The sequence below is a fragment of the Gadus chalcogrammus genome, chromosome 7, assembly GCF_026213295.1.
Source record: "Gadus chalcogrammus isolate NIFS_2021 chromosome 7, NIFS_Gcha_1.0, whole genome shotgun sequence".
Classification (NCBI taxonomy): domain Eukaryota; kingdom Metazoa; phylum Chordata; class Actinopteri; order Gadiformes; family Gadidae; genus Gadus; species Gadus chalcogrammus.
This window is the reverse complement of record NC_079418.1, coordinates 21,334,701-21,359,853: the sequence shown is the minus strand read 5'-3', so window position 1 is coordinate 21,359,853 and position 25,153 is coordinate 21,334,701. Positions and strand designations below refer to the sequence as shown.

At 45.9% G+C, this 25,153-nt stretch overlaps 2 protein-coding genes across 3 annotated transcripts; both read left to right on the top strand.

The window, feature by feature from the left end:
• Nucleotides 1-1,758: 1,758 nt before the first annotated feature.
• Nucleotides 1,759-16,616, top strand: slc8a2a (solute carrier family 8 member 2a). Its single transcript, XM_056594235.1, has 11 exons — nucleotides 1,759-2,112; nucleotides 2,471-2,608; nucleotides 3,273-3,500; nucleotides 4,036-4,314; nucleotides 4,928-5,356; nucleotides 6,391-6,743; nucleotides 10,813-10,916; nucleotides 12,115-12,227; nucleotides 13,696-13,795; nucleotides 14,237-14,503; nucleotides 14,895-16,616. The coding sequence occupies exons 1-11, from the start codon at nucleotides 1,759-1,761 to the stop codon at nucleotides 15,269-15,271; spliced, it is 2,742 nt and encodes a 913-aa protein (XP_056450210.1). The 3' UTR covers nucleotides 15,272-16,616.
• A 406-nt stretch (nucleotides 16,617-17,022) lies between these two features.
• hnrnpl (heterogeneous nuclear ribonucleoprotein L) lies at nucleotides 17,023-24,549 on the top strand. Of its 2 annotated transcripts, XM_056594243.1 has the most exons (14): nucleotides 17,023-17,169; nucleotides 17,606-17,724; nucleotides 17,848-18,085; nucleotides 18,345-18,432; nucleotides 18,607-18,701; nucleotides 18,810-18,882; nucleotides 22,428-22,463; nucleotides 22,766-22,834; nucleotides 22,913-23,187; nucleotides 23,323-23,444; nucleotides 23,551-23,752; nucleotides 23,860-23,917; nucleotides 24,032-24,127; nucleotides 24,212-24,549. In XM_056594243.1, the coding sequence occupies exons 1-14, from the start codon at nucleotides 17,086-17,088 to the stop codon at nucleotides 24,268-24,270; spliced, it is 1,614 nt and encodes a 537-aa protein (XP_056450218.1). In that variant the 5' UTR covers nucleotides 17,023-17,085; the 3' UTR covers nucleotides 24,271-24,549. The 2 variants fall into 2 exon arrangements, with proteins under 2 accessions (XP_056450218.1, XP_056450219.1); XM_056594244.1 differs by lacking the exon at nucleotides 22,428-22,463.
• Nucleotides 24,550-25,153: the final 604 nt, after the last annotated feature.

The following is a 25,153-nucleotide window of genomic DNA, read 5'->3' as shown; positions in this document are numbered from 1 at the left end:
GCCGGCCGCCCAATGAATCAATGTGTTGTTAGAGTAATATTATCATGCAACAATTCCCCAGCCATTACAGAGGAATGTCAGGCAGCGCTTATCTTTGCGATCAATATACCGATCATTTGAGATGTAAATCTCTCATTTGGATATAACTTTATTTTGAAGCTGACCTTTGAATACAAAATTATCTTTTTGTTATATTAAGCCTCTAGCCCTCACCCTGTCTCATATATACGAATATGGCATTCATAAACTAAACATCAGCAACTTCCGGCTTATCATCAGCCCAGCCTTCACCCTCTTACCTGTGTGTATTCCTGGCTGAGTGGGGATTGTTTACGTTATTTCTTGGTTACCGCCCCCCCCCCCCCCCCCCCCCCCCAACATCACAATGACCACCCCCAAAGTCCAGCGGGTGTAAGGCGGCCCTCAGTCTGAGGTCGTGGTAACCATAGCAGGACTTGGAAAGTGAAATGCGATGCGCTAGCCCTGTGTGCGCTGGGTTTCTGAATCACAACCCCATAATGAGCTGGCAGCATCAAAGATGCAGCACCCCAGTATCTGTTACAACTCCCAACGCACAACAATGCAGTCTGCACCCGTGCAGTAGGACGGAGGGGGAGGGGGAGGCCGTGGGGGGGGGGGGGGTTAAGGACAGACGGAGCTTACCCCTACGAAGACGCACATTTTCTCAGACACATTCACAAACCCCTCATCGTCCTGCTACAGTTTAACCTGGAGGGTAACGCTCTCTCAATGTGTTGACACAGAGACCCAGACCTGAATCAGGGACTATATAGATGACATCCTGGCCTACATACCTGCATGACTGGCGTAAATGGAGCGGGAAATTGGTTTCCGTAGTGTTTATTTAGATCTTCTGAGGTTAGTCATGATGTAATTCTGTGGGCTTTAAGAAAGACTACCAGGGCAATCATATATAGGCAGAGGGCCATCAGCCGCTAGTTGGTGGTCATTCATCTCTTGCAGGATAGTTTATTTGTAGTCGATGACTACGAAAAATACATGAATATGATAATCCAAAATAAGTCACTGGACATCTTTTGACATCACCTGTGAAACGTGTGGAATTGGTGGTTTCCATTGGCCTACATTTCTTGTTCCCTCGTTAACTTTGTGTTTTCGGTCGCCTTGACTATAGAACGAGAATGATGGAAAAACAAAGCTGCTGTTGATGTGTCAGTTTGGTAACTGTTTTCTTTACTGATTCTTTTCACCATGCCACCAAGCCACATAGCTTTGGCTAGTGAGGGGAAAACTTGGAACACTGCGCCCAGTTATATCTCTGAAGACACAACCCCATACGCTTGGTGTACTTTGCCCTTTAGTTTAAGATGGATTATTTGTTTAATGGGAATATTGGAACATTAATAGTCTACTGCTACTTGTGTATCCTTGGCTTTCAAGGTCATGCTCGGTCAATTGCTCGACCTTGAATGTTTGAAGCTTTCCCTTTTGCAAATCAATTTCATTTTGATACGGGGTCAGGACGGATTATCAAAAAAAAATGGTGCCACTGAGCTTCAAGTGTTGGAAGAGCAACAGTCCATTTTCTTTCAATGGATTAGTCTGATAAAAACAACAACAATCACAATTTGACTGAGCTCATACTTGTATTCCGTCCGTCAGGAAAAAGCAGCCTGAGCTAGCTCCACGGCCCGGTGGCACCCCCTCCACCCTGCCCCGCCTCCCCCCCCACCACCACCACCACCACCACCGGCCACCACCCCACCCGGGGACATTATGGGGCCCCTGCCTCTCCACCCCTACCCCGTCCTCCTCTTCCTGCTCCTGACCTCCGGCCTGCTCCTGCTGCCGCAGCCCTGCGCCTCCTCCCAGTCCCGGGCGGTGGAGCGGGCCTCGGGCACGCAGCAGCCCCACACCCCCTCCACCAACACCACCCCCCCCAAGAAGTGTGCCGACAAGGTGGTGTGCCATCCCGGCATCCTGCTGCCGGTGTGGCTGCCCTTGGACCCGCCGATCGGCGAGCAGGCGGGCCGGGCGGTTTTGTACTTCAGCTGCCTGCTCTACATGTTCCTGGGGGTGTCCATCATCGCAGACCGCTTCATGGCCTCCATCGAGGTCATCACCTCCCAGGTAGGGTCGCCAAGCCCAGTCTTTCTGGGGGGGATTGTTATCTTATCTTATATTTGGGCAACTTGAATCCGGTGCTTCACTGTCAAGTAGGTGCTCTTAAGACCCCTCGGAAAATCACTGGGAACTGTACAATGATGTAAGAATGTAATGTTGTCCCTTCTATCCACTATTGCACTAAACTATTGCACTCGTTGTAACAACAGAACCAAGGAAGAATGACTTGATTTGTGATAAAAAAATGTATGCCGTTAAGTACAACAATGTTATATATTCAAAGTAATTCATGGGCTGCTGGTAGACTTTTAGAAATGCAACGATTGTGTAGTAGCAATCTACTTTCCAACATCTGTCCTTCTAGGAGAAAGAGGTGACCATCACTAAACCCAACGGTGAAGTCCAAGTCACCACAGTACGCATCTGGAACGAGACGGTGTCCAACCTCACCCTCATGGCCCTGGGCTCCTCTGCCCCTGAGATCCTTCTGTCTGTCATAGAGGTACAGCCCCTTCAATCCCTCACTTTCTGTTTAGTTTAGTCATTTACGGACACTTATGATTATCAATGATCAATTATGAAATATGGTTAGCATTCTTTTCATCATGTCATTATGGAGTGGTCAGGCATTTTACAGCAGATACTTGGGAGAAATAAGCCTTGAAACCACACAAATCTGCAGGCTCATGTTTTATTTGCTCTGCCATTGGTCTCTTATCCCCTGACGTTCAAAGCAAGGCAGGATTATTTTATCTTGTAAATGTATTGTTTGGCACGATTTCCAGCATACCTGGCCTGGGTGGGGCCAGTCACAACCGCTCCAATGGCTCTAGTTTGATACGATGAAACATGACAAAGATGAACATCGGAGCCCTATGTGGGAGGGCCTCTTCATAAACAACCAAGATGTCCGACGCTGATGTGTCCCACGGTTGATCCAATTGCGTTCCACAGCATTTTGGTCTGCGTCCGTCGATAACTGCCCTTTGCAATTGTTCAATATGAGAGAACATGGAATACATTTAATTAAACTAAAACTATAAAACACAAACACAACAAGCAGACTAGCCGGCCCTTTCTTAGCAACTTGTGATCGGACCAGTGGGTGCAGAGCCAAGCCTCTGTCGTCTCTCCGTTGGCCTGACCTCCATCTTTCCCACGCCCAGGTGTGCGGCCACAACTTCAACGCCGGGGAGCTGGGTCCGAGCACCATCGTGGGCAGCGCGGCGTTCAACATGTTTGTGATCCTCGGCGTGTGCGTGTTGGTCATCCCGGATGGGGAGTCGCGGAAGATCAAGCACCTACGGGTGTTCTTCATCACGGCCTTCTGGAGCATCTTCGCCTACATCTGGCTCTACCTCATCCTGGCTGTCATCTCCCCTGGGATTGTGGAGGTAGGTCTGCCCATTCATCCAATATTTTTTACCCATCTGGGAATGATGAATGTGTCATTTTCAGATGGGAAATACCACAAAGAAATTGGCAGATTTACCTTTTGGCCGGTCCTCCTGGGTTGGATCTTACGTAAACGTGCACCTGAGACCCCAACCCATGATCATTTATCACGTCATATATCCTACAATATGATATATCGGATCGGGATGAGGGGGTGGAACCGCTAATATCTACAGCATGTCTGCACAGAAGACCCATGGGCCTCGTACCGTGTCATGTTTCTTAACCCGGCTACCGCCAAACCAGCCCTGGCTTTAAGTTGACATGTTATCCCACCAGGTGTGAGTGTGATTAGCCGTTACAGTCCGCTTTGAAAAAATCTGCCTCTTCTGACATCACAAGTGGGCGTGTCCACCTCGATGTTTGACGGACGGTTCAGTCTACCAGTCAAACAGTGGAATGGAGCAAACGTTGCTCGGTGGTATAATATGTCACCTTTAACGGTCCGGGGTTGGGGCCCCCTCTGTCCCCCAGGTGTGGGAGGCCGTGGTGACCCTGCTCTACTTCCCCGTGTGCGTGGTCCTGGCCTGGATCGCCGACCGCCGCCTGCTGTTCTACAAGTACATGAACAGGCGTTACCGCGCCGACAAGAGGCACGGCATCGTGGTGCAGATGGAGGGCGACGCCGAGCCCAACGGCATCGACGTGGTAATGGACGGAAAGTTCCCCGACGGAGGCGCTGGCGCTGGGAACTGCTCGAGCGTGTCCGTCTCCGTGCAGGCGGCCGGCGAGGAGGACGCCAACCGCGAGGAGGTGGGACACCGGGAAGGGAGTAGGGGCTTTTCAACCGCTCGTGGAATAACCGATTTTTATCAAGGGTTATTTCCACTGCAACGGCACAAGTTCAAACCCTTTTTCCTTCTTGCCAGTGTTTGAGGTTTCAACTTTAGTGCTGTGGAAATCAAGCCTGAACTTATTATCAGGAGTGGCAATGGCCAAGATTATTCATTCAGTACGGCAGTTTCCTTTCTTTTGTTCTGTCAGTTTTGATTTTCTTGCTCGTTAAATAGTGCATAAAGAGAGTAAGGTGAGCTAGCCAAGATATTTAGATGATCATCAAGTGCATGGTTGAATTTAACTATACAGCTGTGTTGAATTGTTCCTCTCTCTACCTCCCTCTCTCCGTCTGTCTCTTTCTCTTCCTCTTTCTTTGTCTCCGTCTCCCTCTCTCTACCTCTCTCTGTCCCTCTCTCCTTCTTTCGTTCCCTCTGTCCCTTTCTCCATCTCCCTGTGGCCCTCTCTCATCCCCCTCCTTCTCTCTGTCTCTCTCTCCCTCTTTCGTTCCCCCCCCCCCCCCTCTGTCTCTCCGTCTCCCTCCCCCCCCCCCCCCCCCCCCCTTCCTCCCTCTCCCTTTCCCGGACGGCAGGTGGTGCGCATCCTGAAGGAGCTGAAGGAGAAGCATCCCGACAAGGACCTGGAGCAGCTGATCGAGATGGCCAACTACTCGGCGCTGCTGCAGCAGAAGAAGAGCCGGGCCTTCCGCCGCATCCAGGCCACGCGGCTGATGATCGGCGCGGGCAGCGTGCTCTGGAAGCACGTGCGCCACCGGCAGGCGGCGGCGGGCGGCGGCGACGGTGCCTCGTGCGCCATCGTCTTCTTCGAGCGGGCCCAGTACCAATGCACGGAGAACTGCGGCGCCACCAGTCTGGCGGTGGTGTGCCAGGGCGGCACGGGCCAGGACACCTTCCAGGTGGACTACTGCACCGAGAACGGCTCGGCCAACGCCGGGGCCGACTACGAGCTGGCCAAGGGCACGCTGGTGTTCAAGCCGGGGGAGACACGCAAGGAGATTAAGGTGGGGGAGGGAGTCGCCGTGTGTGTGTGTGTGTGTGTGTGTGTGTGTGTGTGTGTGTGTGTGTGTGTGTGTGTGTGTGTGTGTGTGTGTGTGTGTGTGTGTGTGTGTGTGTGTGTGTGTGTGTGTGTGTTGCTTTCCTTTTCGTTTAATTTATTTTATTTATTTATTTATGCATGGAGACAACAATTGTACTTTGAGTAGAGTGGAGAAAGAGCAGAAAGAAAAGTGTGCTGAAAACAGACTGCAGGGATATAAAGGGTCAGGAGATGGGTTTGATGCACAATGGAAAGGCCTCAATAATAATACATACACACATTGTTAAATATAGGTATGCTTTGATGCTATTCAAAAGTCTCATATTCCATTCCCCCTGGCTGGAAAACAACAGGCAACGTTGTGCATTGTAGAGGTACTCACGGGGCCACTCTTATGAACGAAGAAGCTCTTATAGATAGATAGATAGATAGACACTTTATTGATCCCTTGGTAATGCTCCTTCAGAGAAATTCAAAAATTCCAGCAGCGGTAGTACAGACAAGACACATAAACAAGCAAGAAAAACACAAGCTAAAATGCAACAAGTCATTGTATAAATAAATAACTACATTTTAAAAAAGAAGAAGCAGCAGCAGATGTTAGCAGCAATTATTATATCTTATTTATGTTAATAAATAAATGGAGTGTGTAGCAATAAATAAATAAATAGATTATGCAAGCTCAATAAAAAAAAAGCTTGTTCTTATGAACGTTTCTTCGGCACAGCGTCCGAGCCCTACTGACAACCGCGACGTGCGGAAGCCGTGGAGACGGGTCAAAGGTCGAGCGGATTGAGTAATCATTGATCAGCCTGCAACCCTAGCTCCGCCGACCGAGCACCTCCAGACTCCTAATGCACAAAGTGATATAGGAACCGGTATAAGATACGGCCATCGGATGCGGAAACCTCGGCTTCTCAGAAAACGGGGCTCCTGTCTTTGTTTGTTTTCAAACGTGCGCGCCAGTCCCAGAGCCACACCTGTCCCTTGCTCCCCCAGGTAGGCATCCTGGACGACGACGTGTTTGAGGAGGACGAGCACTTCTTTGTGCGTCTGCAGAACCTGAGGCTAGAGGACGGCAGCGTGAGCACACCGCCCAAGGGCCGGCTGGTGGAGCCCACGCTGGCCACGGTGACCATCATCGACGACGACCACGCCGGCATCTTCACCTTCGGCCAGAGGATGCTGCGGGTGAGCGAGAGCTCGGGCGTGGTGGCCGTGAAGGTGGTCAGGAACTCGGGCTCCAGGGGCACGGTGTGCGTGCCCTACCGCACCGAGGACGGCACGGCGCGCTCGGGCGTGGACTACGAGTCGGCCCAGGGCGAGCTGGAGTTCACCAACGAGCAGACCAGGTGAGACTGGGGCGGAGGCGGAGGGGCGAGGGCTTCTCTGCTGAAAGGCTGCAGGGTTCGATATCCAAATATCAGCGCCTTGGAGGGAGATATAAAAGCCTCTCGGCTCCTTGTGACATTGGTCTGATTTCTCTATGAGTCGCTTGGGATAAAAGCGTCTATATATGAATGACTAATAAGAGAAATAACTAAATGTATGTAAACAATTATAAATATAACAATGATTATTCATTGCATATATTAAATACTTTTCAAGGCAGTGCACTTTAGGTAGTTAGTGGTCAGGGGGTGGGGGCTACTCCGAACCTACCAGTGTGTAACACTGAATACAGGAGCCCTACCACCATACAACGTTGACCCCAGAACATGACCACTAGCAACGTAGAAAGTATACCTGTGTCTTTGAAAAGGAAACACAAGGCATGTCTCCTATGTATAGAGTGGCGAAGTCACGCCCCTTCCGGTAGAGCCCATGGGACCTATGAGATCGAAAAATATGAATGGGTTTCAATGGAGAGAAAATAATTATTTTCTGGTCCCAGTCTTTATATGCCCTGGATTACACAGATGTTGTTTGTGGATTTAAATGATAATTTTTCATCCAAAGAAAGCTAAAACATTTTGCGAAGAAGTTTGATAATGTTAGGTTTGTGTGAGGCCGCTTTGTGAACTACAGCCCCTTGCTGCTCTCGACGTGAATGATATACGTCACCTCCACTCTGGTACAGACATGGCGATCTCCAAATCACCGCTTTTTTCCAAGGGGAGGATAACAGGGTGATTGTCAGTCTTGTCCACACCAGTCGCAGGGAGCGTGACGTCACATACGAGACGTGTAGTCTTTCTCATTGTGTTTTCTCTACAGCCTTTAACTGAACAATTGCACAATAAACGGTCAAACTCTTGACATGAAAATGTATCATTTAAATCCACAAACAACCTTTGTGTAATCCAGGGCATATAAAGACTGGGACCAGAAAATAATTACTTTCTCTCCATTGAAACCCATTCATATTTTTCGATCTCATAGGTCCCATGGACTCTACCGGAAGGGGCGTGACTTCGCCACTTTATTATTCTTCGTTTGAAACCACGTGATCAAAATGACGTAAAAAGTGGTTACGTCACGACGGCGGCCATCTTGGTAGGAAAACACAAGCGATCAAAATTGGTTTAAGCAGCGGGCTGGACGGATCACTGCATCCAAGCTGAAGGCGGCTTGTCGAACCAAACTTCACAAGCCATCTTCATCTCTTAATAACCTCGATTTACTACCCGGAAGCAAATAAAATTTCCAATGCAGCAACATCTTGGGGTCTGAATAATGAAGCACAAGCAAGGGCTTGTTCTGCAGAAGAAATGATTAAAACGCATGAAGATTTCTCGGTCTCTGACTGTGGTTTGTTCGTTTACCCTCAAAAGCCCTTTCTTGGAGCCTCCCCAGATGGCATAGTTTACTCCTGTAAGTGCTGCGGTTCAGGGGTCTGTGAAATCAAATGCCCTTATAGGTTTCGAGACGTTGACCCTGAAGCCGCAGCAGGAGTCAAAGATTTCTGCCTATTGAAAAACAGAACTATCATCAGACTTGACCGGCATTATGCCTACTATTTCCAAGTCCAAGCCCAGATATTTATATGTGGCTTGGATAACTGCGACTTTGTGGTCTCGACCACAAAGGGGATATACATTGAAAGGATCCTGCCTGACGCTCAGTTTTGTGCTTCCACAATTCAGAGTGCTGAGGCATTTTTTAAGGTGGGAGTATTCCCAGAACTTGCTGCACATTGGTATTCCCGACCTACAGTTGCTGAAGTGATTACCACAAATACGAGTGTTGGCGAGATTTATTTGTGCCGGGTCGCCCCGGTAGATGTTCGAAATCCAAGTGCGGCGTCGCTCCTCGGTCAACTCACGCATCCGCTCACCTTGAGTTGTGATCACTCTTGGAATCCTAAAAAAACTGCAATTCCCATCCTCCCATATGAAATTATTCGCACAACAGTGCACAGCACAACTGGTAGGCATTATTAGCCAAACAAAATAATATAATAGAGAAACAATTGAGGTTAGATACGCGCTTTGCGATTGAATGACCTCCACTCTAATGTGACTGAAACCAGTGTAGAGGGGCGCAATATTGTGAATGCTTTCCTACCAAGATGGCCGACTTCCGGTTTGGTTACGAATTTTAATTAGCTGTGACGTCAGTTGCAAACAAAGAATTGTTATTATGTAGTATATTATGTAGTCAAGTTCAAGTTCAAAAGCTTTGTCCAACATGTTGCCATATTAGAAAACCGTCTTTGATTGAAGGCAGTCTGTTCTCCAATTAGCATGGCTCTCTCAATGGAGGATACAAGTTTATTTACATTTAGCTCACTTCAGCTACGGCTAAAATGCAAGAATAGGATGTATCCGAAGCCAACACTGTGCGCCTGTGACTGGGAGGTGTCGAGTTAGGCGTCAGGTTACTTTAGTTTTCTTGTACTCCCCAATAAGCTCTGCTACTTGGTGGCGCCTTTTGTCTATGAGACATGAGACGTGATTTGTTAATCACCAATGCTTAGCCAAGGCTTTGCAATCAAGCATTGGCACAACTCCCAGTTGCAATTCTCCTACTGCTCGCTGCAGGGGAGCTTTGCATAGCTAGTGTGCTTCTCTGTGAACCGACATTCAGGGACGGTTGACAACGGGGAACAATCCTACGCCCTGCTCAGGTTATAGAGGCTGTCCTCACCTCATGTTATCTAGCAGATCAGTTTTCCTTTAAATATTCAGGCTCTATAAGTTGTTTGTAGATCAAGGCTAATGGGTCAGCCATGACTCACGTCAGGATGTCCACTTGCTGAGTTATTTCAGTGTAGACAGACATTGCATGTGCACTGGAAACACTTTAGGGAGCAGGGGTTAGAAAAGCTTCTGATTCCGTCATACTTTTATCGTAAAGTTGACAAAAAATTGGGTCACATTATGTAAGGGAACAACTTAAATTCTAAATTGTTGTTCTTCAATGCTTCCCCTAAAACTTAGTGGAAGCAAATGAATGGTACCGTCCTGCAGAGGGCGATATGATGTCTCTATTGATGGAAGCGTTCCCTTGTTCCTTTATTCGCATCGACTGTGTTCTGTTCGGCCATGTTCACTTAAAATACGATTAAATCGCACTCAAGATAGTACTATCCTTTCGCAATATTTACAAAATCGCAATACACACCGTATCAGCACGACGAAAACATCATCAAATCGTATTGTGAGCCCACTATCGTTTGCCACCGCTAAACGACTCGTTTGTGTCCGTTGACCAAACAGTATTTTCTACATTCAGTACGCCAGTATGGCGTACCACCCACCGGTCTTCCGGCATCGCCCTGCGTTGCCTAAAGATCCCTGGCCTTCGGTGACCACCATGTGCTTGTGCACACATGCCTGTCTGCAAACACTATGTTTAGTCATGAATAAGTTAGCTATGTCCTTTGTGATTAAATATTTAGGTCACTTCAGCCCATGATGTGATTTAGATAGCACAGAGAATGTAAATATTTTAGTGAAGGCGGAGGTGGGTGAGTTTCATTTTAGGGTGGGCGGGCCTTATGAGGCTATATGCATCTCATTTGAATGCTAATAAAAGGTTAATTAAGTTATTCTTATGTTTCCTGAAGACACAATGTGTAACATTGAAACTAGCGCGTCGCTACAAATATTTTTCCTCAATGCCGATCGATTATTTCAGTAATTGTATCAATAAAATAAAATAAATATTGGATATAATGTTAGAATAATAAATACTAGCCAGCCCGTACCCCTCTTTGTTAACAAGAATCTTGCTATCGACCCTCCCAGAACCCCTCCCACTCACGGCACCCAGCCAGTCGAGCTACGCTAGTGCGACGCGTGACGCATCACACAGCGGCACAGCCAATCAGAGTGGACACAACACTGTTATGGAGTTTTTGGATTCTGAAAGTCTCTTGCCTATTAACTAGGAGGGGCTCAATCTTACTTTAGCTATAATCCCACTATGTTATGGTTGTTGATGTTTGTTGGTTTGTGTGTGTGTGTGTGTGTTCAGTCAGATCATCCAGGTACGCATCATTAATGTGGCAGAATATGAGAAGCAGGAGACCTTCTCTGTGATCCTGGAGGACCCCAAATGGCTAAAAAGAGGAATCTCAGGTATGTCACCCTATATGCCTTCATGTATAGAATATGCTGCTATGGTCACCAGTGGGCCCAATAATAATAATAATCAATTGAATATCATCTATATTTATCATTCTTGATTGTGTGTGTGTGTGTTTGTCCATGTGTGGGTGTGTTTGGTTCTGTGTGTGTTTGAGTTTGGGTGTGGGTGTGTATGTGTGTGGCTGTGTGATAGGGTGTGTGTGAGTCTTCGGCTGACCGCTGAACTGCATCAGAGTCAGTAACTGAAGATTACATGGCACCACGCAGCCTTTCTGCTTTGTTGCACTGTGGCACAGGCATCGCCAATTATGCGTTTCAAAGCTAATTGCCTGTTCTCGGCAGCCTCAGTGAGTCCAGAGAGCGGTTGGGGAATTGGATATGTAGTCGTTACGAGGGCGGGTGGAGAAGGACTATATTACACGCTTTTCTAATAGCATTCATTCATTGAACAAGTAGTATAAGTATAAGGGCTAGACTTGTACCTGGAACTTCTCTTGATGTTTCATGATTTAGTGGCAGGCAGGATGTGAGTAGTGTAGTGGGTATATAGGAGTGTAGTTGCGGGGGTGTCTCACTTCTAGCTGGAAGTTACAAAAAGTCTTGTGAAGAGGTCTCAGTCTTACTGTTTGGGTCGTTGTTAATCTCCTAACAAAGGCTGGAGGCCTGAAAGTATTTTCATGCATGGCGTTTAATGCCACCCACATTCACCCTTTGAGGCATCGCATGGTATCACATTTGAACAGCTAGTGACCTCAACCTCTCTTGAATCTGTTCCCACAGCCCTGCTACTCAACCAGGGTAAGGCCGAGTATCCACTCTTTTATGCTTGTGTGAAATCTAGCTGCAGTGTGTTTTGGCGGTCTTTTTTGGTTTTAATACCTGCTTGTCCTTTTTGGTTTGCTGTTGTGTGTGTGCCAGGGTAAGAAATGTACAGGTGTACAGGCAAAATGTACAATGCAAAAAAAATACTGACAAAATGATGACTGAAAATTGCACTTGAACGTATCTAATGCCCCCAAAACATATTACATGGGGAAAAGGGCCCATGTTAAAAAGTGTGTTTTATCCGTGGAGTGAATTCGGGGGGGGAGAGTGTGTTTGCGTGTGTGCATTAGCTCAGAGTCATAGCGGTTAGCGGTAACATTTTAGCGTGAATACTAAGCTGTTGTGTGTTGCGTCCGCTCACTAGGCAACCCCAGCCCTGAGGAGGAGGATGCACGGAGGATCGCTGAGATGGGGAAACCCATCCTGGGAGAGCACAGGCGACTTGAGGTCGTCATAGAGGAGAACTGTAACTTTAAGGTGCGTGGCAGCCGGGCAGGGCCTATAAGGGGTATCCAAAAGACCAGCTAGGCCTGTGGCGTTCTCTGTACTTTGAAAATGCCTGGACTCTTTGAAAATGCCTTCTGGGAAACTTCTAGAATGTGTAGCCAGGATGTTTGTTGATGTTACCTAGTTATCCAAAACTGTCAGGAACCAATAACACATGCAATAGTTTAACATAAAGTGGGCAATTTGAGTCCATGTTTACATCTTGTCCTATTTTGTGTATAAACTGGACCAGCATCGATCTATATCACTACTATGTAACCTACTATATCACTTTTAATCTAAAACATTTGTTTTAGGGTTTGTTTTACCTTAACACATTTGTATTCTGTCTAATAACCATTGTTTAGGGGATATTTTCCAAGGGTTAAACATTGTGTAGTAGAATGCTTCAGCATCTGAGCGTATGTTTATCACACCAAAAATATGGTTATATTCTTTGTTCTTACTCGCTGTCCATGATTAATAAAGTGCATTTTAGCTATGCTCCAAAGAAAACATTACTCTGTTGTTAGACTCTAGGATAGAGATCGAGGTTGAGCGGGTCAAAGACCTTAACATGTTTTGTTCCCTTTAATCCACATGCGTATCAGATCGGAGAGGGCATAAGTCCAAATGGAATACTCGATGGGGTATAATTTTGCCACGCATGCTGTGTGTACCCTTCTGTTGATTCAACACCCTTTAAGTGTACTAAGAAACATTTCATATTATGATATCTCTAGTATATTATTAGGTTCTCCTTTTAAATGGCTGTTGATGTGTCCTGCTCCTGATGAGCTGGCTGTCGCCTGCTCCTGACGAGCTGGCTGTCGCCTTGCATGGTTGACTCTGCCGTCGGTGTGTTAATGTGTGTATTAACCGATATAAGTCACTTTGGATAAAAGCGTCTGCTAAATGCCCTAATTGTTATTCTAATTGTAAATGTTTTGCTGGGACAAAGTCAGTTCAAACTGATTTAAGTTGATGATGGAAAACAACACATTTTTCTTCAGAAAATACGTCCTGAGCCATATAATGTAATGTTGTTTATTTTTATAATAATTTAAATGTATTCAAATCTTGCTGAACTGCAGCGCTTTGCTGCAGTTCAGCAAGATTTGAATACATTTAAATTCATTTAAATTCATCTACATCCTCCTCCTCAGCCCCTCTGTAATCCAAATAGCCTTTACATGCCTGCAATCTTCTGGGGTTGTAGTGGCATGACTTGAGGAATTAAGTGGATTTATTCATAACCAAGTTTTAAGGTAGAGAACACAGCATTCACATCAACACGGCATCATATAGGACCAAGAATGAATCTGTATAAATCAACCTTTTTTCCACCTTTCTGACAACTGAGTCCCGATAAATGCGTTAGAGTAAAACGTAAGAGTAGCGGTATCCAAGCGCGGCCTTCAGTACCTGAAGCTGAACCTCTTGGTGTTTATGTCGACAGAGCACTGTGGACAAGCTGCTTAAGGACACTAACCTGGCCACTGTGATCGGCACCAACTCCTGGAAGGAACAGTTCATTGAGGCGGTTACAGTCACTGGAGGTACAGCTTGGTCATTTTATCATTGGCAGGGGATGTTCATTTACATTTCAAATTGTGTCTGTGTATGTTAGGGACGGGAATCAGCTGGGACCTCACGGTATGATATAACAAAGATTATGACGAGAGTGACGATACGATATGTATTGGGATTCTATAAATATTGTGATTCTCCCAATATTGCTATACGATACTACGATCGTATCTTTTGTGCTTTTACGTCTGGGTTTAATGCTGGAGTTCGGGCTCCACAGGTCCGTCATTTTAATCATTTTTTTGCACGTGGCCTCACAGAAAATAACATAATTTATGCGAACTGACTATAGGGTCATACACAATAGCGCCTTCTGTAGGAACGCCCCTTTTGGTTTTCATTGAGGTTTTTTGATATTGTGGAAGCAAAGAAGCAAAGAATGCCCCCTGACCTTACCTTCCACCCGATAGGCGAGGGGGAGGACGGAGAGGAACAGCGGATGCCCAACTGCTTCGACTACTTCTTGCACATAATGACGATTTTCTGGAAGATTCTGTTTGCCTTCGTCCCCCCCACCGCCTACTGGAACGGCTGGGCCTGCTTCGTCATATCCATCATGGTCATCGGCTTCCTGACGGCCATCATCGGAGACCTGGCCTCCCACTTTGGCTGCACTGTGGGCCTGAGGGACACGGTCACGGCCGTGGTGTTTGTGGCTCTGGGGACCTCCATCCCTGGTCAGTTGAACCGGAGACGTGGTCCTCCTCATCATTGCGGAAACTCAAATCTCTCTCTGTCTCTCAGTCTATCTCTCTCTATTACACCACCAGGTGTGAGTGTGATTAGGCGTTTTGAAAATCAGACATCCTAGGTCGGCGTGTCCACCTAGATGTATGACGGATAGATGAGCACCCTTTGCTACAGTTGACTGGGAAGGCAGGTCGACTGATCTATCTATACATCTAGGTGTACAAGCCCACTTGTGATGTCAGAAGAGGCAAATTCTCAAAACGGCTTGTAACGGCTAATCACACTCACACACCTGGTGGTACACATGTCACCTTTAAAGCTTGTTCTCCATGAGTCCCAATGCAGCCCCCTAAACCCATGCTCTTCTTTGTGCTCCAGATACGTTTGCCAGCAAAGTAGCGGCGACCCAGGACCCCTACGCCGACGCCTCCATCGGCAACGTGACGGGCAGCAACGCGGTCAACGTGTTCCTGGGGATCGGCCTGGCCTGGTCCGTGGCCGCCATCTACTGGGAGGTGAAGGGCCTGAAGTTCCACGTGGACCCCGGCTCGCTGGCCTTCTCCGTCACGCTCTTCACCATCTTCGCCTTCCTCATCATCGCCGTGCTGATGATACGCCGGCGGCCGTCCATAGGGGGCGAGCTGGGGGGCTCCAAGTGCGGCAAGACGCTAACGGCCCTCTTTTTCTTTGGCCTTTGGTTCCTCTACATCCTATTCTCCAGCCTGGAGGCCTACTGCCATATAACGGCTTTCTGAGGGACCGCAGATAGAACCGGGCACAAGGCGACGATAAACGCAAAACCCAGAGATATCGTTGAGAGATATCGTTGATGCTGCGGTAAAACAAGGTCAAGTGCTACACAGCGATGGGAGCTGCTTGACAACCACTGCCATGAACTTTGAAAAAGAAATGTCTCAAGGACACCCGCACACACCCTCGCAGAGATTCACACATACAGATACACAATCAACCATGCATATGGACAACCATATTTGCAAGTTTCCTCCACACTAGTACTGGTGCGATTAACAGAGGTGCTCGCTGTAGGAAAGGAAATGACTTGCAGTGATGATCATGGTTGGACTCAGCCGGGACTGCATTCGCTAGGTCACTAAGATTTGAGTTGACACAAATATGAAATATCTCATTATAAAGAAAACAAGGCTTTTTTTTGCCATGACCAAAGGACCACTCAACAGAAGACGACTGCCCACAATAGCTGTGGCAGGTTTTTCTTCTAACATAAACCCCATGGACTGAAAAGAGTTGACAGTGTGGAAGAAAGCTGCCCTAGGTTATTCTGAAGCCTTGTTTTGACTGATCAGATGTCACATTATCCTGTTCGTTATGCATCGTGTCTTGGTAGCACCCATGCTGCTAAAATTCACCCAATCCAAGTGGTGATTATTTGTACTGGTCATCAGTGCACAGTGTTGCTGGAATGGCACAATTTCAATCATTCGTCTAATCTAATTTATTTATAATTTAATCAGTTGCAGCATGGGTATATATTTATATGCATAATACTTGCCATTTAGAGTGATTGTGTGAAAAGAGATGATTCGTTCACTCACTAAGTGTAATCTGATTATTTATTAATTGAATGTCTTTATAATGTATATGAGCTGATATGAAAAAAACACTATATTGTCGTATTATTACTCGGGGTCTGCATGATGGGGTCTGCATGATGGGGTCTTCATGATGGAACAATGTGTCTGACTCTGCACAAGTGTGTACATTCATATATTTTGAAGGTACTAAAGCAATGAGCCTTACTGTACAGGACACGTGTGTTAGTCATTTTATGCTCATATTATTCTATAAGGAAATACAGTGATGGACCTGCTATGCACGCCAATAACATTTTTTTTGAGGAAGTCATTGGCTTTGATGCCTTGCCCATTGACACACAGATCATACCCAAAACCTTGTATTGACCGGATGACAAGACATTTAAGACTAAGTGCCCACTGCCCAAGATCACAGAAGCCTTTCAAAAAATGATTTGTAGTCATAAAAAAATGTAACAAATGGTAATAAATTCATGCTCACTTCGTTGAATCAATAAAAATTAAAAAAGGCAACAGTAAAACAAAAGTGCACTGCTGCTTCTTGTCATAACCTTTGTCCTACCTCATTTATTATCCAATGATTAATAAATGAAACAATTTAATGAAATGTGATAAGGCTTTAAAAGGCTTTAATTTTTTTTACAAAGCTTATTGACACCAGCCTTATATTTAACCATACACGTGAAAAGTGATAATTGCTAAGCTATTAATGCACAACTTTTCGTACAAAACAAAGATATATTACAGTAAGCAATGAATTACTAAATTACTAAAACAATTTCTACTGACACTTTTTGTACGTAAAAAATACTACATGCAGAAAAATTGTGCTTTGCATTGTTTAGCCTTGATATTAAAAATGAGCTACAATCGCAAAAATATGTAATCCCGATTCCCAACCAACAGCAACGGGAGAAAAACTGAGCCTGCTGGCCATTTGTGAGTCCCTTCGGCATCTTCCGTTCTTTTCAGTCGTGTACTCAGATCAGGACAACATGGCTGCAGCTGCGGGCCGCTACTACGGAGAAGGTGGCAGAGCAACGAAAAGACAGAAAACTGAAGACGGAGGAATGACAACGGTGAGAATTCCCTTTGACAATCACGCACTTCGTTCAATCGGATGGTTATTCTGTCTACTGCGTGGCTGGTTGCTAGCTCATGTACAGCATCTTGCTTCGGGGAGTGTAGCGAAGAGATGTCACGTCCCATCGATTTACTCTCGCATGTTAACGTTCATTTTTTTGTTACACAAATAATACGATATCATACGTTACTATTCCATTGACCCTTTGCGTTATTAAATTAGTTGATGAATAAGGTTAGTCAAACAATAAAAAGTAAAAACGGTTATCTCGTTGGCTAACGTCTTAGCATTATTTGCTATTCTTGCTAGACATTTGCTTTCATTGCAGTGCTGTACTTTAGCGGTGCGTCTCTGTGAAGCTAATGTACCGCCTTATCAATGTCTGCCACCATAGCTGTTGTTTGATGTGAGGGATTTGGTATGGTACACAGGAGGGTTACGATGACCCCCATAAAACACTCCCTTCCCCGGTGGTGCACGTTCGGGGTCTGGTTGACGGCATGATGGAGGCTGACCTGGTGGAGGCTCTGCAGGAGTTTGGAGCCATTAGGTATCCAACCACCACACTACACTGTTTGCAAAAGCATCTCATGCAAGTCTATAAATCCCCTAGGGAATGTGACAAATGAAGTTCGCCGGCATCTATTATATTTGCATTTTCACATGCCTTCAGCTTTGTGGTGATGATGCCCAAGAAGCGTCAGGCCCTGGTGGAGTACGAGGACTTGAACGGCTCCAGTAGCGCGGTGACCTATGCGTCGGAGAACCAGGTGTACATCGCCGGCCACCCCGCCTTCATCAACTACTCTACCAGTCAGAAGATCTCCCGGCCCGGCGACCCCGACGACACCCGCAGCGTCAACAACGTGCTGCTGCTCACCGTCATGAACCCAATATACCCCATCACCTCGGTAAAGCAAGCGACCATTGGCATGCTCTGTGTGCAGATATGTAAATAATGCATGAGTGCAGTGAGCTAGATATAATGCATTGGGATGGCACGCTTCAGAAAGTACCATCCCTTAAAATGATATGTAGTGATAAATGTAGTGCATTAATGAAAAACGCAACAAACAATGATTTCCATGTTAATATTTATATTCTTATGAAGATATATTCGAAGAGATCGATCATCTTTTTTATAATCAGGTGCTCTTTATTTGCCAACAGGATGTGCTCTACACCATCTGCAACAACTGTGGGCCAGTACAGAGAATCGTCATTTTCAGGAAGAATGGTGTTCAGGCTATGGTGGAATATCCTTCAGTTTTAGTTTTACTGCTAGTCCATTTCACCTGGTTATGTCTGGCCTATGTAACGTGCATTTTTTCACAAAGAATATGTTGTAAATGTTTCATTTTATTTTTATTAATCTGACTCCACGACATCTAGGTAAATACTATTTGTCCTTGACCCCACCCCCTGAGCACATTTGACTCTGTTCAAAGCGCCCAACGAGCCAAGGCCTCTCTGAATGGGGCGGACATCTATTCTGGCTGCTGCACTCTAAAGATCGAATATGCCAAGGTTAGGAAATGTCCGTGTCTAAGGCTCCCCGGTCTTTCTTTATGAGTGGAGTTATTTCAAGGGCTTGGAGGTGAAATATGTTTCAAATGTCTGTATTTGCCTCTGCAGCCGGCGCGTCTGAATGTGTTCAAGAACGACCAGGACACCTGGGACTACACCAACCCCAACCTGAGCGGCCAAGGTAACGCACACCTCCCCCCTCCTCCTTCTCCCTTTCCTCTCCATCCCCTCCTTGATTTGTTTGTGTTCTTCCTCTTTTCGTATCATGCCACTCTATGGGACGGCTAAGCCGCTTCCCTGAGCGTCTCCTTCGCTCGCCCGCGGCTGGGCGCCGTTACCCTCGGTGCCCCGCCGCACCCGTCCCTCGTGGCGTTCGAAGGGGGCGCTCTCTGGCGACGCTCGTTCCACTGTTCATGCGTTGTCTCGGGCACACGGCAGGCTCACAGTAAGGGCACAAGGAGCAGCCTCACGTGGGGGTCGGGTGGTTTTGCGAAAGTGGTCGCGTTTCTGCACCGGGCACAGTAGCACACGGTCCCTTCACGCCTAGGATCACAATCCCTGTAGCGCATGTCACTGCCTCACATTCCCCAGTCCATGAAGAGGCCTAGCGCACGTTGGTGTTTTAGTGTCTCTTTTTTGCTTTTAATCAAATGCTATTGCACAACATACTGGAGATTTTTATGCTGGGTTTAAAACTGGATCGCACAACTGAGCACAACTCAGGGGGTGTGTGGATAAACTAGCACTGGTACATTTCTGTAAAGCTTAGAGACACACGCACACTTAATTGATTGTATAGTATTTTGATTGTTAAATTGTACACATTTCTTTTTAAATGTGCTGGATGTACTTTAGGTGTAGTTGAATGAGTAAAGAATGTTTATATACTTTGTGATCATTGACGTTGGTTAAAATCCATTTCAGTTATTATTTTTTGAAAGCTAAATGTAATTGTTTGCGGAATTATAAACGCATTTGATTTCTAAACCAAAACATATCCAACACACTAATTAAGTCTAGTTAATTTGAATGTATATCCATGAATTGTTACCGAATTTTGCAAATACAATGCAAAAGTCAAGATTTCAATTCAACCTCACATAATGTTTTAAAGGCCATGGTATGCAAAAAGAAAAACCCTCAAGTATTTTGGCATTCTGATATACCTAGACTCAATATATACATACTTGTACGAAAATTAAACATTGCCATACACTTAAATCAAACAGGTAGGTCCACAATATATACAATAGACATTTTTCAAAGCTTCTCGCCATTCTGTGACATTTCGTGTTCAGTTTCTTGGTTCGGCTGCCTCAGGGTGCTCCTTGTGTCCTCACCGTGCACACGCATACAGGCTCAATGCGAGTCCCGCGCAGGGAGTGCCACAGCATCTACAAGCCACAAACCGCATCTACAGCCACAGCGAACGTAACGCTGCTCTGTGGCACACATCGGACACAGTGGGGGCGACAGACACTGGAATCACACATCCTCAACCCTCAATACCGCCTACCTATTCCAAGTCCTCCATCACTCCTATCTCCACCTGACATGGAACATCCATTTCTCTTTCTATAACCCCTGCCTGGCTTTGACTAGCCACTGAGTTCAAGCCCACTGTTGGACATGCACTCCTCCAAAGGTCATGCAAACAGACACTGTGCATACCCACAACAAACTACCACCATCATCTCTCTTACAAGTTACAGCACATCTCTCCATCTGCAGAGCCACCAGAGGATTCACCTATTTTTCATTTTTCGTGTGGATATTTTCTACACAACACATTGACGCGTGGTGCGGCCGGGAGGCAGGCTTGGGGGGGCGTTCTTTTAAATGCACCACTCCTCCCGGGCCCACAGGAGCTGACTGGCACAAACACAACCACAGGAACGCAACAGAGGAGCTCTCTCAGACACACTCAGCCTGACAAAAGGGGGCGGCAGACGGCATCACATACTTGAGGGCGGTTAAAAACAACATCACCACCATCAACGACAACAACATCAATATGATACAAGCACTCTCTCAGATGCCACACCTCAACGCTCGACCTGGTTGTGTGGGTTTCCTTTCGCTATCCGTTTGGTTCATCACACGACCACACACCGTGCAGAAAATATCCACGGCAACACACGGCATCAAGTCTCCATGACTGCAGATGACACATTGGCAAGCACTAGATGACTTCTCACTTTGCTAGTGGCTGAATGCTACAAAACCATCAACAGCAACAACAACACACAAATAAACAAGCATCATGTGTGCTGCCATTTTGACACCTGAAGAATAACCGTGGGTGGCGGGTGGGTCCTACGAAGACACAAGCATACAACCTCAGAGGCAAACAGATCAACATCCTCCCCCCCTCCTCTCCAATCTCCTTTCTTCATTTAAGGACTCTGATGCTCTTTCTTCCTCCTTTCTTTCCTCTCCTTCCCTCTCTCCCTGCATACCCTCTCCCTCCTCCTTGTGCTGTTTTGTGTTGTTTCATTTTCCTCCTTATGACCGGGCCCATAGTGATGCCTTTATCGCCTCCCGTGTGATGCAGGTTTGGCACAGTGTGTCTGCGGACAGGCACCCCACTCTCAAACGATGCTAATGTCCTGCTTTGCAGTGAAAGCACGGTAAGCTGGAGTACAAGCTTCTCATTGAAACCCAAAAAGGAAAACCCAACACAGACAATACTGGGGGTGGGGGAAGACAAAGAAACTCCCAAGAAGGAAACAAAGCAACAACGACTTAAAACCCAAGACTGGACAGGCGGATGTGCTTTCTCTGGCAGAGGGAAAAGGAGGGAAGGAGGAGGGAAGGGATGAGTTGATGTTGGAGCAGCAAGGCTGCTCGGGCAGCTGCCTTGCAGGAGAGCGCCCCCTACGTCCCCATTGTGTCCTGTGCTGCAGTTGTGGTGCTGTAAGTACACGCAACAACCCAACTATCATTTACATGATCAATATTTTGCGGGCAGGGACTCGGATTAACTATTTTTGCTGATCCAAGTGTGTCCGGGGTTATTATTTTGTTATTTTGTATTTTGAAAAACAGGTCTCTCGCTGTTAGGCAACATATTAACCTGGAGTTGAAACGGTGTTCCATGCTGCTTTGGCTCCATATTTGGTTGCCAGTTATTGAATAATTGATCTCATGTATATTTTTTATAACTTTGTATTGGATGTGGCAATAATATAGTATGGCCATATAACAATTATTTAATCTGGTCAGCAAGACATTTACTAGAGGTCTTTTTCCCTGTCTGTTTTTTCCTCTTTAACTCATTTATTTGAGGTCATATCAAAGCAGCCTTGAGCAATCTTTGTAAACCAGTCAAAACATGCTAAGTAGTTAGTATTTATTTTTATAACCTGTATCCCTGTACCAAGGTGTGTCAACCATTAGGGTCAATCAGGCCCTCTCCTTTTATCTCGAGGTGACCCTATGTAGGTCAAAGTCTCAAGTCCGCACACAATGCATTTTATACCTCCCTTGTTATCCTTTTGATCATATTCTGCTGATTTTGTACTTAATAAAGAAAGACGGATTAGACCTTTTACAATTGGTGCACATAGGGTTCATGCTGCTTCCATTTTTGAAATATTCCCACTACTTGTTTTTTGTCAGACCTGCAGAGTTTGGAAAGTAATATGTTGCTTCAGTCTCGCCCAGGCGCTCTATTCGTCTCATTGTGAATACGGACTTGACATGTGACTATGTGTACTTGCACAGATGCTGATGGTGAAGGCAATTGGAACAATTCACAAGGTGTGTTTGTGTGTATGTTTGCATTAGGGCGACAAATATCCTAGTAGACTGATACTGATATGCGTATTGATACTATTTTTCTAGCGTCAAAATAAAATCTCCATTATGTTGTTTGTTTATTTTTATTTTTTTTTAAGTATTCCTGCATACTAATCTTGAGATGGCTCTGGTGCATGCATTCCCCCCCCCCCCCAACCTTATCACGTAGCACATAGTACCAAACGCAGCTTGTAGCCTTCTATTTGTTTGACACCCTAGGTCCGGAGGCAGTTTTATCTTTTTCTGTGTGTTTTTATTCAAAGATCCTAATGCCAATCCTAACAAGCGTCAGAGGCAGCCCGCCCTCCTGGGGGACCACCCTCCTGATTATGGTAAGTATCCAATGACACGATGCTAGAACAACGAGGGAGGCTCCTCCGCGTGCTAGTAATCTGCTCTCCTCTGAATAGCTGGCCCCCAGGGAGGCTATCACAACTACAATGATGAAGGCGGCTACGGGCCTCCCCCACCGCATCGCATGGGGCCCCCTATGGGCGGCGGGCGTGGTGGTGGTGGTGGTGGTCGTGGTGGAAGCCAACGCTACGGCCCTGGTTACGGGCCGCCTCCCCCGGAGTACGGTGCCCACGCCGACTCCCCCGTTGTCATGGTGTACGGCCTGGAGCCAGCGAAGGTCAACGCAGACAAGCTCTTCAATGTCTTCTGCCTCTACGGAAACATAGAGAGGGTGAGCTTGCAAGGGAAGGGATACCATGATTAATTGTGAACGTTGGAGTGTGTGTGTGTGTGTTTTTGCTGCTGCTGCTTGTGTTGGGTTAGTGAGTGGTTTTTGTTGTTTGATATATTTTTTATATCTTTTTAGATCAAGTTCATGAAGAGCAAGCCTGGGGCTGCCATGGTGGAGATGGGAGACTGCTATGCCGTGGACAGGATTATCACTCACCTCAACAACAACTTCCTTTTCGGACAGAAGCTCAATGTTTGGTAAAGACATTTCCTCCGTGTTTGCCGAGCAATAGACCCAATTGTACCAGGAGGGCAGGTGCTAGTGGTGTGGGGTGGTGACAGTCACGCTTTGTCTCTGTTGCAGTGTGTCCAAGCAGCAGGCCATCATGCCGGGCCAGTGCTACGAGCTGGAGGACGGCAGCAGCAGCTTCAAGGACTTCCACGGGTCCCGCAACAACCGCTTCACCTCTGCCGAGCAGGCGGCCAAGAACCGCATCCAGCACCCCAGCAACGTGCTGCACTTCTTCAACGGACAGCCGGACATCTCCGCCGAGATGTTCAACCAGGTGAGGGAGACCTGGAGTCACTTTTAGTTTTGTTTTGGGAGCCATTTACTTATGCTTGGTACAATGTGAGGATTATCTCAATTAACATTAAACACGTTATCTTTCAGGTCTGTGAAGAATTGGAAATCAAGGTCCCCTCCAATGTGAAACTTTTCACTGGAAAGAGTGAGTAAAGATAAAAAGGATAAAGATATAATGTATAACGATTTTTATTTTTACTTTTTGTTGTACGGCTGTGCTTCAGTTAGAAATGATGGTCTCTTTCCTGCACTGCTCCAGGTGAGCGCAGCTCTTCTGGCCTACTGGAGTGGGAATCCATCAACGATGCCATGGAAGCCCTTGCTCTTATGAACCACTATCAGATGAAAAATCCCAGTGAGTCCAGTTAATTCATTTCATTGTTCATTTAAATTTGGAGGCAAAACAGTTTTTGTTAACCATTTGTTCTGCTCTTTTTAGGTGGACCTTACCCGTACACACTGAAGTTGTGTTTTTCAACTGCACACCATGCCAACTAAATGACGAGGCACCCTCCACCAATTTCTAGTTTTATGTGGTCGCATAGTGTATTTCAAAGTTTAAGTTGTCACACCCCTATAGAACATTCAATCTGTATTGACAAATATGTAGTATCAATGGGTTTTTAGAAAACCTTTACATTAACTTAAATAGATTTTGTATTATTAAGTTGATCCTTTTTATTTTGGTGCGATACCTTTTTGTAGTGCGTTCATTTTCAAAGAACACCCCAACCCATACACCTGCTCTAAATTAATTTCCATGTGAACTTTTTTTTTTAATAAAGTGATGATTGTTAACCTATGATGTGTTTTCTCAGCATTTTCTTAACCAACAAGAATAGTAAGGTCATAAATGGATTTCTTAAAATGTTCCCGTCATATGATTTTGAGTTCAGCCATGTGTATTGTCCAGCCTAAAGTTGCACGTGTGTGTGTGTGTGTGTGTGTGTGTGTGAATTTTTTTAATCTGTCAAAGGCCATGATAAATTATGTACTGCATTAACTGCAACTGCCAGCTACATGCAATACGTAGAGGTCACTCCACACATTTGCTCACAGCGCCCCCATCTGGCCTAGTTTTAAACCTCTGCTGCATATTCTTCTGGGTCATGCAACATGTGAGACCCGGATGGAATACACAACATTTTGAATTCCATGAACAGTACTTTACTTTAGAAAAATCCATAACGATGTTATTTCGTTTACAGGGGTCAAAGTATTCTAACGAGTTTTACGAGTAGTGTTTACTACATGAATAACGTTAACAATTATAAGCGATTACAGAGAAGTACAACTGACATTTATTTACAGCTTTAATGTACTTAATGTAAAACACGTTTGTGGTGTCATGTTTATTTGATGTTCGATACTGGATGCGCAG

What these genes read in the sequence shown, in the direction of transcription:
- slc8a2a (XM_056594235.1), top strand. Translation starts at nt 1,759, where the DNA reads ATGGGGCCCCTGCCTCTCCACCCCTACCCCGTCCTCCTCTTCCTGCTC. An exon ending in TTCACCAACGAGCAGACCAG is followed by an intron (nt 6,744 to 10,812) that starts GTGAGACTGGGG and finishes GTGTGTGTTCAG; the next exon opens with TCAGATCATCCAGGTACGCA. An exon ending in GGCGGTTACAGTCACTGGAG is followed by an intron (nt 13,796 to 14,236) that starts GTACAGCTTGGT and finishes TCCACCCGATAG; the next exon opens with GCGAGGGGGAGGACGGAGAG.
- hnrnpl (XM_056594243.1), top strand. Translation starts at nt 17,086, where the DNA reads ATGGCTGCAGCTGCGGGCCGCTACTACGGAGAAGGTGGCAGAGCAACG. An exon ending in AAGACGGAGGAATGACAACG is followed by an intron (nt 17,170 to 17,605) that starts GTGAGAATTCCC and finishes TATGGTACACAG; the next exon opens with GAGGGTTACGATGACCCCCA. An exon ending in GAAACTTTTCACTGGAAAGA is followed by an intron (nt 23,918 to 24,031) that starts GTGAGTAAAGAT and finishes GCACTGCTCCAG; the next exon opens with GTGAGCGCAGCTCTTCTGGC.